A 16362-nucleotide genomic window follows, 5' to 3' on the forward strand; every position below is an offset into this window, starting at 1 on the left:
TATATGTACGTATATATATACGGTTTTAAGAGACTAAGGTTTACTCACCACTTTCATGGTGTAGACTCAGTGAGTTTCTGCTGTATTCTGTATTCTGCAGGATGGTGTGTGTGTGTCTCTCTTGAGAAAGTGTTGGGCTTTGAGTCTGCTGCATCATAGGTCATAAACCCCACCTCCTCCACGTTTTATACTCACTTTTTCCATATGTAGTTTATGACTTGTTTGCTAGTTTTTGTAATGCTGGTCAGTGTCCAAGTGCTTTTTTTCTCTTTTTGATAAGTTTGTGTTCAATTATTTATTATTGGCTGAAAATGGAGGAAAAACAATGCCGAGGTAATAAAGCACAGTCCATCTTACAGTCAATGGGAATCACTCTGCATTCATTGTCACCACAACAAAGCTCAGTGTGCATCAGCCAAAGCCAGTCCTCTTAGCTGTGGTCCATATTTACTGTCCTTGAAAAGTCTTTTTTAGCCACTTAGCAGCTGCCTGTCTTAGGACAGTGACATATTTTCTGATGAATTGTAGGTCATAGGATAAAATCTCAGTGTCAGCTGCTGACCTTATTACAAGCTGCTAACTACTGGCTGCCCAAGGAAATATATCAACTCTGGGACGAGGGGCCCAGAGGTCCTAGCATGATTCTGTTTAAAGACATTTTGTCTTTACTTTCCAAAGCAAAATAACAAAAGCACGTGCATTACTGTTGTTTAACAGTATTCTGTAGCATTTTTTGGTACTTCATTTAGACCTTTGGTCCTGTCAGTAAACCCCACTTGTGTGTCTGTCTGCAACACACACACACACACACACACACAAACAAATTATGAAATTAAGTTGCAAATCCTCGTTGTATCCAGAGGGCTGCTTTGAACACCAGGTTCCTCTCTGCTCCCCTGACTGATGCCACAGGGAGAGGAAGGCGGCGACGCTGTGTGTATCTTGGCAGGTTTACATCAGATTGAGTTGCCAGTCAGATTGATTGAAGTAAACAAGAACTCTGACACCAATGCGGGAGCAAATGAAGTCTGGGTGCTTTATTTATTCCTTCATTCTGTCGGGGTAGTGAGCGGGGAGACTGCAGCCTCACGCTCATCTTCTGAACAACAAACAAGGCATGTGTGTCGATGTAATTTAGACCATTTACTCAGGAGGCCTGACGCGCAAAAATGTTGACAGAGTAAATAAAATCTAGCAGCATAAGGATGACATTTTGTTTTTTATGGAAATGTTTCCATTCAATTAAATCAGGTATATAAAATGATATTCCCCTTATGGTATCATAAAAACTAACATAAACGATAATGATAACACACTAATAATAAATAAATCATAGGATAATAATACACAGGATAATGTTGTCATTTTGTTCATAAGAGCTACCTGAATGACATTAGCATTAGCACTTCCAAACCTGAAATAATGTAGACAATTCTAGGCTTTCTGTTCTTTGTTTTGTTTTTTCTTTAATATATTTGCTACATGTTTCCCAAACCTTCCTTTTTTTTGAAGAAGTCGATTGTATGATGAGTTTTTTATTCTTTCTTTTTTGTCTGCCATAATCCAAATAGAACTAGCTGCTAACTTTTTGGCTCATCCCTTAGTAAACTTACCGGGCCTCCTTTAGAACTATCGCATTAAGATGTTACCTGTGCTGAAACATGATTCCTGTGTGAATGTGTTTTCTCCTCATAGCATATACAGACCTACACACATGTCCAGGAGCCAGGCATGTGCTCAGCCTGTCTACAGAGAGTTCAGCTACTGAGATCACGTGTTCTATTTAACTAGCATCCTGATTACAAAAAAAAAACAGTAAGAACCTCTTGTGGCCTGTTAACACGAGGCGATCTCCTAGGCTGATCTATTTTGGGACTATATTCTGGACGGAGCACTGCTACATGGGCACAGAGACCTGATGGCTACTAATACTTTGTGTGTGTGTGCATGTATCGTATATCAAAGAAACGCTGCCAGGTCAATTAACCGACAACTAATTTAATGTATATTGGAACAACTTCGTATCAACATTTCAAACTTTTTCGCAGTTGTTTGAGCTATTTATTGAAAAATTCGAATGTTTCAGGTTTATCACGCCTTGTGTCTCACATATGATGCTGTCATGTCTCCTCCGCCATCTTTGATCTCTGCTGTGAACTCAAAGGTGTAACCTAGAAGGTGCAAAGTAACACTATAAGGTGAGCTCTGCCAGCACTTCACACTGTCTCAGGTCAGGTGGTAGGGTGAACAAAATACCTTTGAGAAGATTGAACACAGCTACCCCCCCCCCCCACCTCTCTTATACACAAACAATTATCCCTCTTCAGTTGCATAATGGGACCATGATTATTCATACTCATCCTTTAAAGATATGTGAAATTGAATTCTGCTTATGTGAGTGTCCGTGCTGCTCTGGTCCTCACTGTTTGTGAGTGAGTCACTGGTGTGGTGTACATTACCCTCTGCTGTTAAACTCTGACCCCAGCTCACAATTATCCCCATGCATATTTCATAACGCTCCCAATGACAACAACAGCACATATCCGTTACTGACCTGACTGCCGCAGCCTTACCTGCTCTGACCAAGAAAGGAGCGATGAAGCTGGAAGAAGGAAGAGGAAGGGTCTGTAAGGTGTGGTACAGTAAAAGGATTCATTGGTAACTGAGAGGGAGGAAGGAGGAGGAGGAGGAGGAGGAGGAGTACAGTGGCAACTTCTCAAGTGACGAACTTCTGAAACCCGTGCATGTCGAGGATGATGGATTCACAGTGAGGCAGCAGATATGTCTGGATTAAAGATGCGTCGGACTCTTTTGGTCTCTTGTCAGTGACAGCAATGCATTTCTCTTCACTGGATTAAGGAGTGGAGGAGGACACGCACACATGAATGAATAATCCATACAAATGAGGCAGGTCTGATCGGCTGACATTCAGGTGAGAGCTCTTGAAAATATGCTTTTAAAAGAAGTACACAATATGATGAGAAGTTGAGATATGAGTCATGGAGGGCTCAGAATAATAAACTGACCCTGTGTTTTTTCACATGCTAACCTGTGTGAGTGGCTTTTAAAGGCCGTAATAAATTGCAGCCCATAATTGCAAGCTCGTGTCATTTCTTTATTTGCAGGCCTTCAGCTGGGCTGTCAGGGTCTCTGTGTGGCAATAACTCCTGCCGTTTTATGGCCACTTCCACAGACTTCACAACCATGGATGAGCAGACAGGCTGCACTGACACCTCTCATGCCCAGCACCTGTTTGATACATCAGTGTTTTCATCTTTTTATCACTGGTCTTCAGCTTCGTTGCAAAGTCCAAGCAATGACGACGTACGGAGCATATCATCGGTGGTCCCTTCCACGGTCTTCGCCATCATGCCCCACTGTAACCTCGCAGATGATGTAAGCACAGAGCTTCCATCCTTTTCTGATGTTACATCAGATCCTCCACCTCCTGAACCTTCATCTCCTTTGACCGCATCCTCACAAGGCCAAGATCAAACAACCCCGGCTTCACCACCTCCTTGTAGTGGTAATCTTTCAGAGTTTCAGCAGCGGAAGCCGTCAGACGGAGGCCCACTGGAGCAAGGATCAATAGGTCTCATGTTACCCAAAGATTCCTGTGATCAACAGCCAGGTATGGTAATAATTTAAGGTGCTGCCAATGCTCAGAGCACCTGCAGGATTCAATCAACCCCAGCAGGATGCAAACATGCTTCACTTATGGTGGACGGCCAAACACGTGGATCAATGTGCTTTATTTGCTGGCCAGCAGTTAATTACAGTTAATGGCCTCACTTTTTTTTGTTGATGCAACACACAACATGGCCAAAAGTATGTGGACACATATAACCACATACATCTTTTGTTAATAGTTATGGGGACATTTATGTATTTATATATTGGTAGGTGTTTTTTTTCATGTAGGTGTTCATGAGCATATATGAGCCTTATATTGTCTACCACACACACATACAGAGTTCATTTCCATCTACTCCTAAGAGCGACATATTGGGTTTTCAGGATGTCAAATCTGGCTGCCAGCCTGAGGGAATCTGACCATGAAGCTAATGTATATGGCTCTAAAAGTCACTATGAATGTGCAAACCTTTGCTCAAGGCTTAGCATTATGTCCCCCCCACTGAACTGTTGCTTTTCTTATCAAGATGCTTAATGGCCCATTGCGAATGACATCGATAGGTTACGATCATGATGCTGAAACAGACCTTTTTTTCAAAACAGTAAAGATATTTTATGAGGCAAATTTCTTTCATTTAGCTGCTATTTTTAATTGCTGATATTTCTCCCAACACATTTGATCAGCCCACTAATCATACAGCCACAAGACAAAATAAAATAAGCATCAATGGCAAACAAACACATAACATGAGGTTTATATTTCAGTCCAGTTGATTTTTTATTCGTTCTAATATTACTACTGTCTAAATATCCTCCTAGCACGCTGTTAAATGTCACAGGAAATGCTAGCGTGGTAACACAACGCGTTGTTTCATGTGCTCTCACTGAGGAGACTGCATCCCTGGATCAGCACAGAGGATCCTTAAAGCTAGAGTGGCTCTTTTTCCATATCATTTGACTGACATCCAGCTGCTTCAGCCACATTAATGATCTTCACCAAGCCTTGCACTATGATCATAAAACACAGTTCAAAATGTTGAATCTGAGCTAAAGCTGGATGCATGTTCTGCTGGTGTAAATGAGCACCGAACACATGAGGGGAACCTTGTAGTCCTCTTCAGCTCAGTCAGGTCTGGACATCCTGTTCTCCTGTTCCTTTCTAGCACTACACGCTGTACAGCACAGGTCCTTTGTCCTTTTATTGTCACCACAATAATCAGTAAAGACAGCTTCAGAGGTGTAGAAGTGACTTCTGTTCCACCTCCATTCAGGATTCTGCATCATCTTGTCTTAAAGATAATTAACCGTAGCGTCCTTTTAGAAAGCAGCATCGATGTGTTACCTCCAGAAGTCATCTATGGATGTATTTCTCTCAGTTTCTCCAAAACACACAGTGCTAAGGCAGCTGTTTGCAGCTGTAGCAATAACATTCTAATGTGGGGTAGTGCTGCCGTGTAATCTTTGTTATTGCTGTTTGACCTCACGGTGGCCTTTGGCTGTATTAAAGCAATCAATTTCTCACACCTTCACGAAAAAAAGAAAAAGAAAGAAAGGTCACTGGTGTGAATGTTTCATAATTCAGTAATGGTCTGATGTATTACTGATTCCCCTCTGGTGCCTCATTTGTAATGTTTATTGCATGTTTTACCAATACAGTTTCAGTCATGTGGACTATTTGAACTATATGTTAATAACCTATAGGCAGAGTTGAGGATGCACAGTTTAACCAATTTAATGTTTACAATCAACCACCATTATTAAACTAAGGTGCTCTGCATGCTAAGCAGTCCTTGGCCTTGCATTGTATTGTCTCTCATTTATAATAGTCTGTCCACTGAGTCTCAGCTTCAAGCACACAGAGGAAGATAAGCCCAGCTTATCAGCTTATGTCTTTTGTTGGAAAAGCCACGCGTTTAAAGTGTTAGATTTATATTAGCAAACGCCACAGTATGTAGCACCGAACATTCTTCTCTTCAGGAGGAGAAGCAGAAATGGCCTCCCACAGTTCATGATTCACTCACCGCATATTTTCCCAGACATCACCATCAGTCCTCCTGCCACTGCAGCGCACAGCCAACGGCCTTTTATCAAAAAAACTAGTGAGAGGTTCCACATTATACCAGCACTCATCCGCCTCAAGTGGCTGTCAGTCAAGCATAAAATTGATTTCCAAATGTATTTTTTTTACCCACAAGGCATTGCATGCAGCTCATGCTTTTACCTGATATCATGGTTGTGTTCTGTCCTCGGGTCTGAGTGCAGTTTTTTTGATGATAAAGCTGTTATAATACTGTGGGTCTTCAGAAACCCTAAGGCCACACTGACCAGCACACTTTAAAGACATGGATCAAGTTTAATAACAAATGTTGACTGAACATGCTGTTATGTATTCATAATGTTTGATGACAGCAGATGCCAGTTCTGACTGTATTGCTGTAGATGGAGAAGGTGGGTTTCAGCCAATTTCTAAAGTTTCTGCCAAATAAAGTGCACATTTGTCGTTCAAATTACACAGGGGCTGATAATGGAAAAAGTTTTTGGGTTTTTTTGTATCAGGATGTAAATGTGTTTATATTTAGGAAAGTCAGTGGGAAGTCTAATGTCATAACATAGATCATAACACAGCCCACATGGCTGATATTGTATTGGAAAAAAAATACAATATCTGGCTCCCTCTTTTTTTTAAACTGAATAATTTTTTAAAATATACAATACACAGTACAACCTAAACAGTTTAAAAGACTGGATTGCACCACAGAACCCGACAGTGGCCATCAGACTGTGTGACTCCTCCCCTTTCTGTAGGGAGAAGAGCTGGATGATCATGTAATGTACCAATGTCATTCCCTCCACTGGTCTCTATTTGTATTTATTTAGCACCTTATATCTCTATATTACAGCCATGCAACATATATTGTGCTCAGTCATACCGCTACCTGTACTTCTGATTTGGATTTATTTATATTGACACGTATACTCCTGCACTTTAATTGTATTTTATCTTATCTTATAACATGTATTTGTTTTGTTTTTCAGATGCACAGCCTCAACCATGCACATCCTGTGTGCTGCTGGTGGTTCTGGTCATTTCAGCCACCGTTATATTGGTCATCGGCTTGGCTTTCTTAGGTAACCTGCTGCATGTGTGTGATAACATAACTGTGCAACATTCAGGGGTTAAAACTGTGCTAGAGCTCATCACATTATCATTCATAGACTCACTGTATTTTTTTAAAGGCACAAGAAGTTGCACTTCTTTTGCCCAACTTTATTCTAATAACTGGAATCAAATCCCACTAATATTAATGTGACCTCGTTGCTTTCAGTGACACTTGAGTGAGCAGGAATATTAGGTGGGGATTCTGCAATCAGAATGAAATTCAAATTAATTGAAGACAAAATGCAATGTAATTATTTTTGCACCCTCTATTGGACTCTATTATGTATTCTCCTGAAATTCAGTTGGAATAAGCAAAAGTGAGACAAAAAGAGTGAAGAGACATAATTTGTTTCAGGTTCGTGATCATCCTTCCTCCAACATTTCTACCAAGAACGAGTTCAGAAAGAATGTGTGTGAGTTTTCTGGCTGTTTTCTTCTCTCTTGTCACATCAGTCAGGTTCCTGGTATTCACATCTAAGTCGGGTGGATCATCTACTCCTCCTCCTCCTCCTCTTTGTGGTGAGAAAGGGGGCTGCAGTGTCATAAGTCAGGAGCCTTATTTGTTGAAGAATCCAGTGAACGTCACTGCAGGTAAAAACACTTTTAATGATTCATGTGTGGCTAAGCAGAGCTCCATTGTGATGGTAATGTTGACTCTCTGCCTATTTGTCTTGGAAAGAAGATGATAAATACACAGATTATGGGTTTAAACCTCTTGAATATTAACACCTTTCCTCGCTTTTGTTTTGCTTATTCGTCATCCAGACTGCTCACATCTGGTTAGTGACGGTCGTCGTATTGTCGGAGGAACCTTAGCAGCTAAGGACAGCTGGGGCTGGCAGGTCAGCATGCAGTGGAGGGGCCAGCATGTGTGTGGTGGATCCATCATCTCCTCTCACTGGGTCATCACTGCAGCTCACTGCTTCGTTAAGTGAGTTGAACACAGGGGGTGGAAAGTAAGATGTAGGGGTCATCAGTTCAGGTAGAAAAGAATGTGTAGAACAGCCTTCAAGTTCAAAGTGATATATATGATCTGATCTAATCAAGTCAAGTGCAAGTAAAAGAAAAAAAAGAAGCTGAGGCACAGCATGCTGCATCCAGAGCTTGATCATGACAGATGGAGCTCTGTCTGTCTCATGGGCCTCTCTGCTCCTCTCGAATGCTTCATTTGTATTTTGAGGAATCACTGCAGACAATTTGAGCTCAACTACGAACCAGAAACAAGCTCAATAAGTTTAAACTGAATGTTGTTGGAATATTTTTGTTGTTGGTTTTGAGTTTTGGACCCACACTCTAATATTAAGTACAGTTCTAAGTGTCAACACACATTTTATTGCAATTCAACCCTCTCCATCACACCTCAGCAGGTATAACATGCAGAGGGAGGCCGACTGGCAGGTGTTGGTGGGCACAGTCAGCATCGCTCAGAACCCTCCAGGGAAACGCTACAGAGCGCTGCAGATCATCTACCACCCTCTCTTCAGTGACCACTCCAATGACTACGATGTGGGGCTGGTGCGCACCATCACTGACATGGAAATGACCGGTGAGAAAGAGACACGGTGCCATCTGTTGGCAGGCTTGGGCAACTACACGTGAAAACACAGACTCATAAGTTCCAAAGCAAACAAATAAAAAAATCTGCACTCTCAGCTTCTACAAAGAAAGGCTTCACAGTTAGGCGTGTAACTGTAGGAAGGGGCGATGCTGGAAAATTGTTCGTTCTAGGTCACAAACTTATCAATCACATCAAACACAAACCTGATAATGTGTGGTTTTTATAACCATGCAGTGACCCAGATCACTTTACTGCTTTGTTTATAGATGTTAGATTAGATTTGATTGCTGTGTGGTTTTATAGGTGCGGTGCGACCGGTCTGTTTGCCCAGCCGAAGCGAGTCCTTTCTTCCTGGAGCGCCCTGTTGGATCACAGGCTGGGGTTTTCTTTATGAAGACGGTAACTACACCTTTAGTCCCAAAATAAAGCTCTCAACTAATCCAGCATCCTTCATGGATGGTCCCAAACTATTGATGGGTCTAAAAACATAACTTGATGTCATCATAATAGGAACAAGGGTGAACAGAGTAAAAGCTCTTCTGGCCTCATTTGTTTCTCTGTTTTTTTTTTTTTTTGACAGGGATTGTGACCGATGAGCTAAGGCAGGCTCAGGTGAAGGTAATAGCTCAGTCAATCTGCTCCAGCTTCAGTGTTTATGGCTACCTCATCACTCCTCATATGATTTGTGCTGGCAGCATGGACGGTGAAGTGGACACCTGCCAGGTGACATAAAAACCTCCCACATAAACCTTCATCCACACACCCTCATATTTTAACAAGCAACACAGCCAGGTCAGACTCACTATTAAATGTACGCAGGATTTGTTTTAAGGGAGACAGCGGTGGACCCCTGGTGTGTCAGACAGCTAATGGAGACTGGAGGCTGGCTGGGCTGGTGAGCTGGGGAGACGGCTGTGGACGCCCCAATAAACCAGGCGTCTACAGCAGAGTAACCCAACTGCTGGACTGGGTTGAAGGATATACAGAGGCGGAGAAGCACTCGGTCTGTTCCTGTAATCTGTTCTTTTTTCATGTTTGTAGTAAAGTTAAAGCATCTCATGTCAAATAAACAGGGCAGTGCATTTCAGAATAAAATAGGAATGACATCTGGCTGGGAAACAGGATTTATAGTGACTATAATGAGGACCTCTGTTGTACACCACAAAGCCTTGATTTCCTGCAGGACATTTTATTTACAGAAAGCACTGTGACAAATATAATACCGAGATATTTTCAGTTAATACATTTCCTTGCATGTAAATTCATTTTGTGTTTATGTGGGTTTTCTGTTTTGCTGCAGGGCATACCAGAGGAAACCACGATAGCCGCCTCCACAACACACTTCTAACTAACTGTTGGTTGGTGCTGGTTCTACACACTCACCATTAGGCTAATGCATCAGATGATATTCGTTTGTCATCTGAGATATGCATGAGGTAACATTTTATACAAGTGCAACAGTGATTCCTTATAATAAATTGTTCATGTTGCTGTACACAGTTTCTTAATGTGAGTTGTTACAGAATTTGTTGAAATATTGAATATAATATTTTTTTTAAGGAAGCAGAATGCTCCTCAGGAAATATATAATAAATACAATGGAACCATCATAAAAGCTAAAGAAAAAAAGTTACAGTTGTTATGATGTGGCTCAGGTGCCAACTTACAGCTGAAGACCTGGTGTGAAGGTTTGTGCAGGTGAAGTATGTGAGGGCAGTTGTTGCAAAGTGAAAACTGGAGAGAGTGAGACGTGTTTGCCAGAGCTATGTAGCCACAGCACTGTGGGTAACACAAGTGCTCCAGATCACACGATTTAACTCCCAACAGAGCAGACAGCCAGCCCCGCATCCGACCTTGAGAGGATGCCAGGGGTCGGCACGGTTTTATTAAAGTACATAAAAAAAGAATCAATAAGACAATATGGGGAGTTTCTGTAGTGTAAGCAACAGTTTTATAAGGCACTTGCAAAATTGAGAGCTTCCGTTGTCCTTTGTGAAATATACTAACAGTCTTATGTTATTAACAAGTGTCATTTGTTTAGAAAAGGGATATATGTAGGTCATCAGTAAGTGTGGATATATTTATTTCTACCTGTATGTATTTATATTTGCTAAGGTTTTAATGTTTTCCATATAGTTCAGTGGTCATATAGTTCTGTCATTGCAGCAGCTTGATCATCCAATGACAAGCCAGCTCCACCAAACCTGCTTGTAGTCAGCTGCAGAGCCATGGCACTAAGGGTTCCAACAGGGCTTAGCAGCACTCCATGCTCAGGCCCTAATGATACTGAATGTTACCTCTGCTGTGCCATCAAGTTTGGCAGATGCAACATGTCCAGCAGGTGGCAGCAGCACTTTACTGTTCTCCAGCCTCACTCAGCTGATGATCAGATCCATGGGTCAGATCTGGTTCATGATAATCTAAGACAAAAGGATGCAGTGAGCGTGCTGTGCAGATCCGGCCTTTTAATACTTAAGTACAGTAGTAAAGTAGTCCTACTTTGTTACTTCTGCAAAACTTGTGAAAAATAAGGTATAAACAGTAACAATAATATAGTATAATAACAATATAGTGTGACCCATAATTATTCAGAAAAAATAAAGTAGAACTCTAATTCAAATGCATTACAGTGTCCCTGGGGGAGAATGTGTTTTATACATTTGTATTTTGGCCCTCACCGTGCTCCCGGTGAGTGGACCTGTCTGTGTGAACAGTCACGTACGCTGCTGCTGCAGGTTTCACTCGTGTGTACGGCGCGTGCTCGCGCCTCGTAAACGCGCATGTGCGTGTCTCAGACTACGCAAGAGAGAGAGAGACGCCCGCGTGAGGAAGTTAACTTCCAGCGATCCGCGGGATAAGGCCACGTTTCGTTGCTCATTGACCCGCTCCGTGGCCATGGCTCCAGCCGGAGCAGCTGTAAAAGTGGGCGACGCCGCTGCGGCTCACACGAGATGACAGCTGAGCGTCCACACGACTTTGAACTCTGGGCTTCTTGTGAGGAATCTGACCGTCTCTGCCGCAGGCGGCTGCACACTGCACGGCGCGGCTTTTCCGGTGCAGGCGTACGTCAGAGCTGTTGTCTCAAAGCGCTTCGTCTCACCAGAGATAATTATCTCGTTGTGTAGGTCTGGAATTCAGCAACGAACGACTATGTGCTCGGTAATAGGCAGAGTCAAGCCAGCCCAGCGGGCTCTGGCTCTCACGCTGCGACGCTGCTGCGCGTACACACAGGGCTGGAGTTACGCAGCAACCCAGGACAGGAGCTTCTGTCCCGGCGTCAGTACCAGACTCGACCCGCTCCAAGCTTCCAACAGATCGTACTGCACCAGGATGGCTGTGGTCCAAGGACTGCTCTTCAGACAGGCACGTCCACCTTTTTGCTCATGTTTATGGTGTTTTTTTTAACAAATAAGCAACAACCTATAACATGCAGGAAGTGAGCTATACGAAGTTAGCCGTTAGCTTAATTAAATTATGGTTAAGTTACGTTTAATGTTGAATTTAGGCTGTTGGTTTTGTTGTTGTGGGTTGTGCATGTTGATCTCTAAGTTAGCAGGTCATTATTGTTATCAGCCTGCTTAGTGTGTTTACAGTACAGGACACTGGATGACTGCATACTGTAATATGATGGCTGCTTCACTGTTACAGGAGCAGTCTGTGTTTTGTTAAATATCTGATTAGAGTGCACGTTGTTTTGTTTCTGCAGCCTTCAGTCTGTATTCGTCATAGAAAGTTTAAACACGTTATGCCATTAATACTTTACCTTGTGCACTGTATGAAAAGTGTCCCTAAGAAGAACTAGATTTTGAGTTGTGGTTCAATTTAAAGTGTTTACTTGTAAACACCAGTCTCACTCCACAAACACACGCTGTCAAAGGATCACGTGACATCTGTTGTTATTTTGCTGAGTCACTGTTGTCTCTCCTGTGTAGCTGTTTGAGCATGAGAGCAGCACCTACACCTACCTGCTGGCAGACACGGAGACCAAAGAGGCTGTCCTCATCGATCCCGTGCTGGAGACCATTGACAGGGACCTGAAGCTCATTGACGAGCTGGGACTCAATCTAACGGTGGCAGGTAGATGTTTCCCTGGGGCCGTGATGAATTTGTGCACCAAGACTGTGGTCTGGTATTTCTGATCACAGCAAAGAAGTCCAGTAAAATTAATTTTTAATTTAATATTTTGTGTTAAATTATTCATTTGTTTTGTCAGGGGCTAGTTTAACAGGCAGATTAAAATGCAGCTCTATCCGTTACGTAGCATTTATTACGTTGTATGTAATATTCTGTGTGCTGTACACAAACCCTCATCATACTGATAAGAAAATGGCCTTATCTTTTGTAAATAATCTCTTTATTTTCATTGCAGCTTTATATTACAGTACTATCTTTTTTTAAATTATTATAATAGTGAACACCCACTGCCATGCGGACCACATAACAAGCACGGGGCTGATGAAGAAACGGCTGGTTGGACTGAAGAGTGCCATCTCCAAATTCAGTGGGGCTTCTGCAGATATTCATCTAGACGAGGGAGACAAGATTACATTTGGAAGACACGTAAGACTATTTAGCACCCCCATTGGACCTCCCTGTATTCTTGTAATAACTACATTATAGCTACGTTTGCATAATTAAAAAAAAGATCTGAGCAGGCCCTGAGCTGACTCTGTCCTCTTGAAGTGTCTGACAGTGAGAAACACGCCAGGACACACTGATGGGTGTACAACTCTGGTGATGAGTGATCAGAGCATGGCTTTCACTGGGGATGCTCTGCTCATTAGAGGCTGTGGCAGGACAGACTTCCAGCAGGGTAGACATTCACTTTTTGCTTCCTTGTTTTTTGTATATCAATCCATTATTTCAAATAAAACTTGAAAGTTAAACTTGTTATTTTTGTAATATTACTAGATGACCACAAGGTGGTGGTATTGTACTGTCTAATCTTTTTTTTCTATTTCAGGCTCTCCTCAAAGACTCTATGATTCAATCTACCAGAAGATCTTCACCCTGCCGGACCACTGCCTGGTCTACCCAGCACACGACTACTTAGGTCGGCACGCAGCTGAATGTTTACATCTTGTGTTGTGTTTAAACACAAACAGATTCTAGGCTCTAGGATTGAAACTTGATAGTTAGGGCTTTATTTACTGATGCATAACAGAGACTTTTGTTTTTCAAAAGGTCTGAACATAACAGAAACATACATTATTCTGTGCTTTTTGACTCTGAATCTGTTTTCTACTTTTAGCTGATCAGTAAGTTTCAAGAGAAGAATCAGAAGCTCAAAGATGACAGATATTTACCCGGTTCTGTTTTTGTGTGTCAGGTAGGACTGTTTCTACGGTCGGTGAGGAACGCAAGTTTAACCCACGCTTGACTAAGAGCAAGGAGGAGTTTGTGAAAATCATGAACAACCTCAATCTACCCAAGCCGTCAAAAATAGGTATGACTTCTAAAGTTCGAGCATCAAAATAATCCAGAATATGTGCATCACATCTCCATATTTTTTCTTTCTTTTGCAGATATTTCAGTACCTGCTAATCTGGTTTGTGGCGTGCACGAAGTTTAATTACCACGCTGCAATAGAGAGGATTCTAATCAAACCAACTGCATCATCACAGACTTAACTACATTCACCATAATGTGCATTATTGTGCGTTGGAATGTCAGGGTATAATGTGTATTTGAATTCCAGTGGATACACAGCATTAAATTCACTCATTCATTAAAATCATATTTTAACTGTTAGAAATCAGTTCTATATATGAGGGGTAAACCCCCCCCCCAGTTTTGTTACTGTGTAATTTGCAGAAATAGTGAAAAGGAAAGCTCAGATAGGAATGTTCCATTCATGGTTTTGTTTAAAATTCATAAAAGCTTTAATGAGACAAATGCATTCTTCCACATGGCCTTTTCAGTGATCCGGACCCCCCTAGCCAAGACCACAACCCCCTCCTCCACACACACAGCTCTCAGACTTTTGCCGGCCACGGCCTTTTTGCATAGCAGGAAAATGAAACGACACTATTTGCATTCAAAGTCTAACGAGAGAAGGGATTGTGCAATGTGAGTTTGTATTCTACAGTGTCATCTGTTCCTTATCTGCCAAGGGTGTTGAAATGTGTATTATTATCTCAATTACATATAAAATGGGTGTCAGTGCCACCGAAGTTCCTGTATGTGCTGATCTCATCTTGTGTTTAGCTGCTCATCAGACAGGTGTGTTTGGTGGTGCTGATGTCAACATGTTTGTATAACACTGTTTTCGAGTGAATCTTTTTACTTGTGCCAGGATTTTAAACCAGGTAAAAATGTCATCTTTGCTTTTTAAGGCCTTTAAGGTCAAACAGTGAACACTAGATGTCAGGATTCTCTCAGCTTGTGGTTGTATGCTATGCATATATAACAGAGAGCGTAGAAGTTCAAAACTGGGTGTTTTAATAGCTCTGATTTGTTGCTTCTAGTACAAATATGGACATTAAATACAAACTGATCTGACATGGTGTCTGTACAGTGTCTAGAGGCTCACAAGCATGCTGATAATGTAAACAAGTTGACAACATGGCAATCGACTCCATATAACCCAAATGCAGAATTAGACTTTATTACACAGTTTGGAAAACCAGGACCACTTCAGAAACTGGTACCAATAATGTTTGTGTGGTTTGTTAGTATCTAAAGTCAATAACGTTTGTATCAGACTACTCAGAGTGATGTGGGTCATTTTTGTAGTCCCAGAACTTAGTTGTTTTACTAAATTAGTATTTTTTTTTGTCTAACTCATTTTCAATTACAATTTTTTTGTATAGCGCATTTTACAATCAGAATTGTCTCAAGGTGTTTCACAGAAACCCAGAGACGGAAGAAACCTTGAACAGGACTCGGTTCATAAGGAGAACCTTCCTGCTGACAGTCGGCCGGGTAGAGGAGGAGAGGAAGAGGGAGACAGGACAGAGAGGATGAAGGAGAGAGAGAGAGAGAGAGAGAGAGGGAAACAAACATACATTACAGAGAAGACATGATGGTTGTTGATGTCGAGCAAAACTTGTCTTCTATGGTGGAGTTAATATTACAGTTACAAACATAGGTGTGAATATATAAAAATAAACTGCTATCAATTTCCCACACATAAAACAAAAGCTGCATACATGATGTCACTGTGCAAAATTTTAAATTCAAGGAAAGACTGCACATTATCACCAAAATGTCAAAGTTATTAGGTTATAAAGTTATTAAAGTTAAAGGCTAATATTGTCATGTCCATTGTGTTTGTGTCTCCAATTCCATGTAGCTGCACCTCTTATTGTCGCAGCACCTGTGCCATCTTTATCTTTGATGTTATAACAATGAAAAGACTACAAGGTTTTTTTTTAAACACACACATCGATGTCACAAAGATTAAATTTAAGAATAGATGAAAGTAGTGAAAAGATTATCTGTAGGCTGGTGGATGTTGCCTGGTCTCATGCAATTTAATACAGTATACTACCAGCCAACACACACACACTATCTACCAGCTGTCTCTGTCAGCACTTGAGATAAACAACACACCCCTTTGCCTCACCTACTGTACTCTCTGACAGTCACTTGCATTGTTCTTTCATTCAGAGCAGGCGGTTAGCTGGAAGATATGTTGCTTTTCCACATAAAACAGTCCTGTCTTTCTAGAAGTGATGTGCCAGCTGTCCTCTAACAGCCTGTGTCACCCATCTGCCAGCTTTCTATTCAGTAGTGCTCTTACACTGCGCCACCGTGGGCCTGCTGCCTGCTCTCTCTCACACCGGGCACATGTCACTGGAAAGAATCTATTACACTATCAGGTCATTCAGAAAGAGCTGTAAAGAGGCTGGGCTGGATGATAAAATCCTGAGTGAGGACAGCAGATTTAGCCTATAGGAACTTCAGTCCTGACGTGAGTTTAAGGTGTGGCTTTTTTATGTCAATAATAATACAGTGTGTTTACATTAGATATGCATTGCTGTGGTGCTCAGTAGCAGGTTTATGGGGA

The 16362-nt window shown here is 41.7% G+C and overlaps 1 protein-coding gene across 1 annotated transcript; it reads left to right on the plus strand.

Moving 5' to 3' along the window:
* Positions 1–11139: 11139 nt before the first annotated feature.
* ethe1 (ETHE1 persulfide dioxygenase) lies at positions 11140–14852 on the plus strand. Its single transcript, XM_028426471.1, has 7 exons — positions 11140–11714; positions 12284–12428; positions 12763–12911; positions 13035–13164; positions 13315–13404; positions 13681–13797; positions 13877–14852. Exons 1-7 carry the CDS (start codon positions 11502–11504, stop codon positions 13921–13923), a joined length of 891 nt encoding a protein of 296 aa, XP_028282272.1. The 5' UTR covers positions 11140–11501; the 3' UTR covers positions 13924–14852.
* The last annotated feature ends 1510 nt before the right edge of the window (positions 14853–16362 follow it).

Source organism: Parambassis ranga, chromosome 16 (assembly GCF_900634625.1).
Source record: "Parambassis ranga chromosome 16, fParRan2.1, whole genome shotgun sequence".
Lineage (NCBI taxonomy): Eukaryota > Metazoa > Chordata > Actinopteri > Ambassidae > Parambassis > Parambassis ranga.

Coding starts and splice junctions, on each gene's coding strand:
- ethe1 (XM_028426471.1), top strand. CDS start 11,502: ATGTGCTCGGTAATAGGCAGAGTCAAGCCAGCCCAGCGGGCTCTGGCT. Junction 11,715..12,283: donor AAGGACTGCTCTTCAGACAG/GCACGTCCACCT, acceptor TCTCCTGTGTAG/CTGTTTGAGCATGAGAGCAG. Junction 13,165..13,314: donor CAGGACAGACTTCCAGCAGG/GTAGACATTCAC, acceptor TTTCTATTTCAG/GCTCTCCTCAAAGACTCTAT.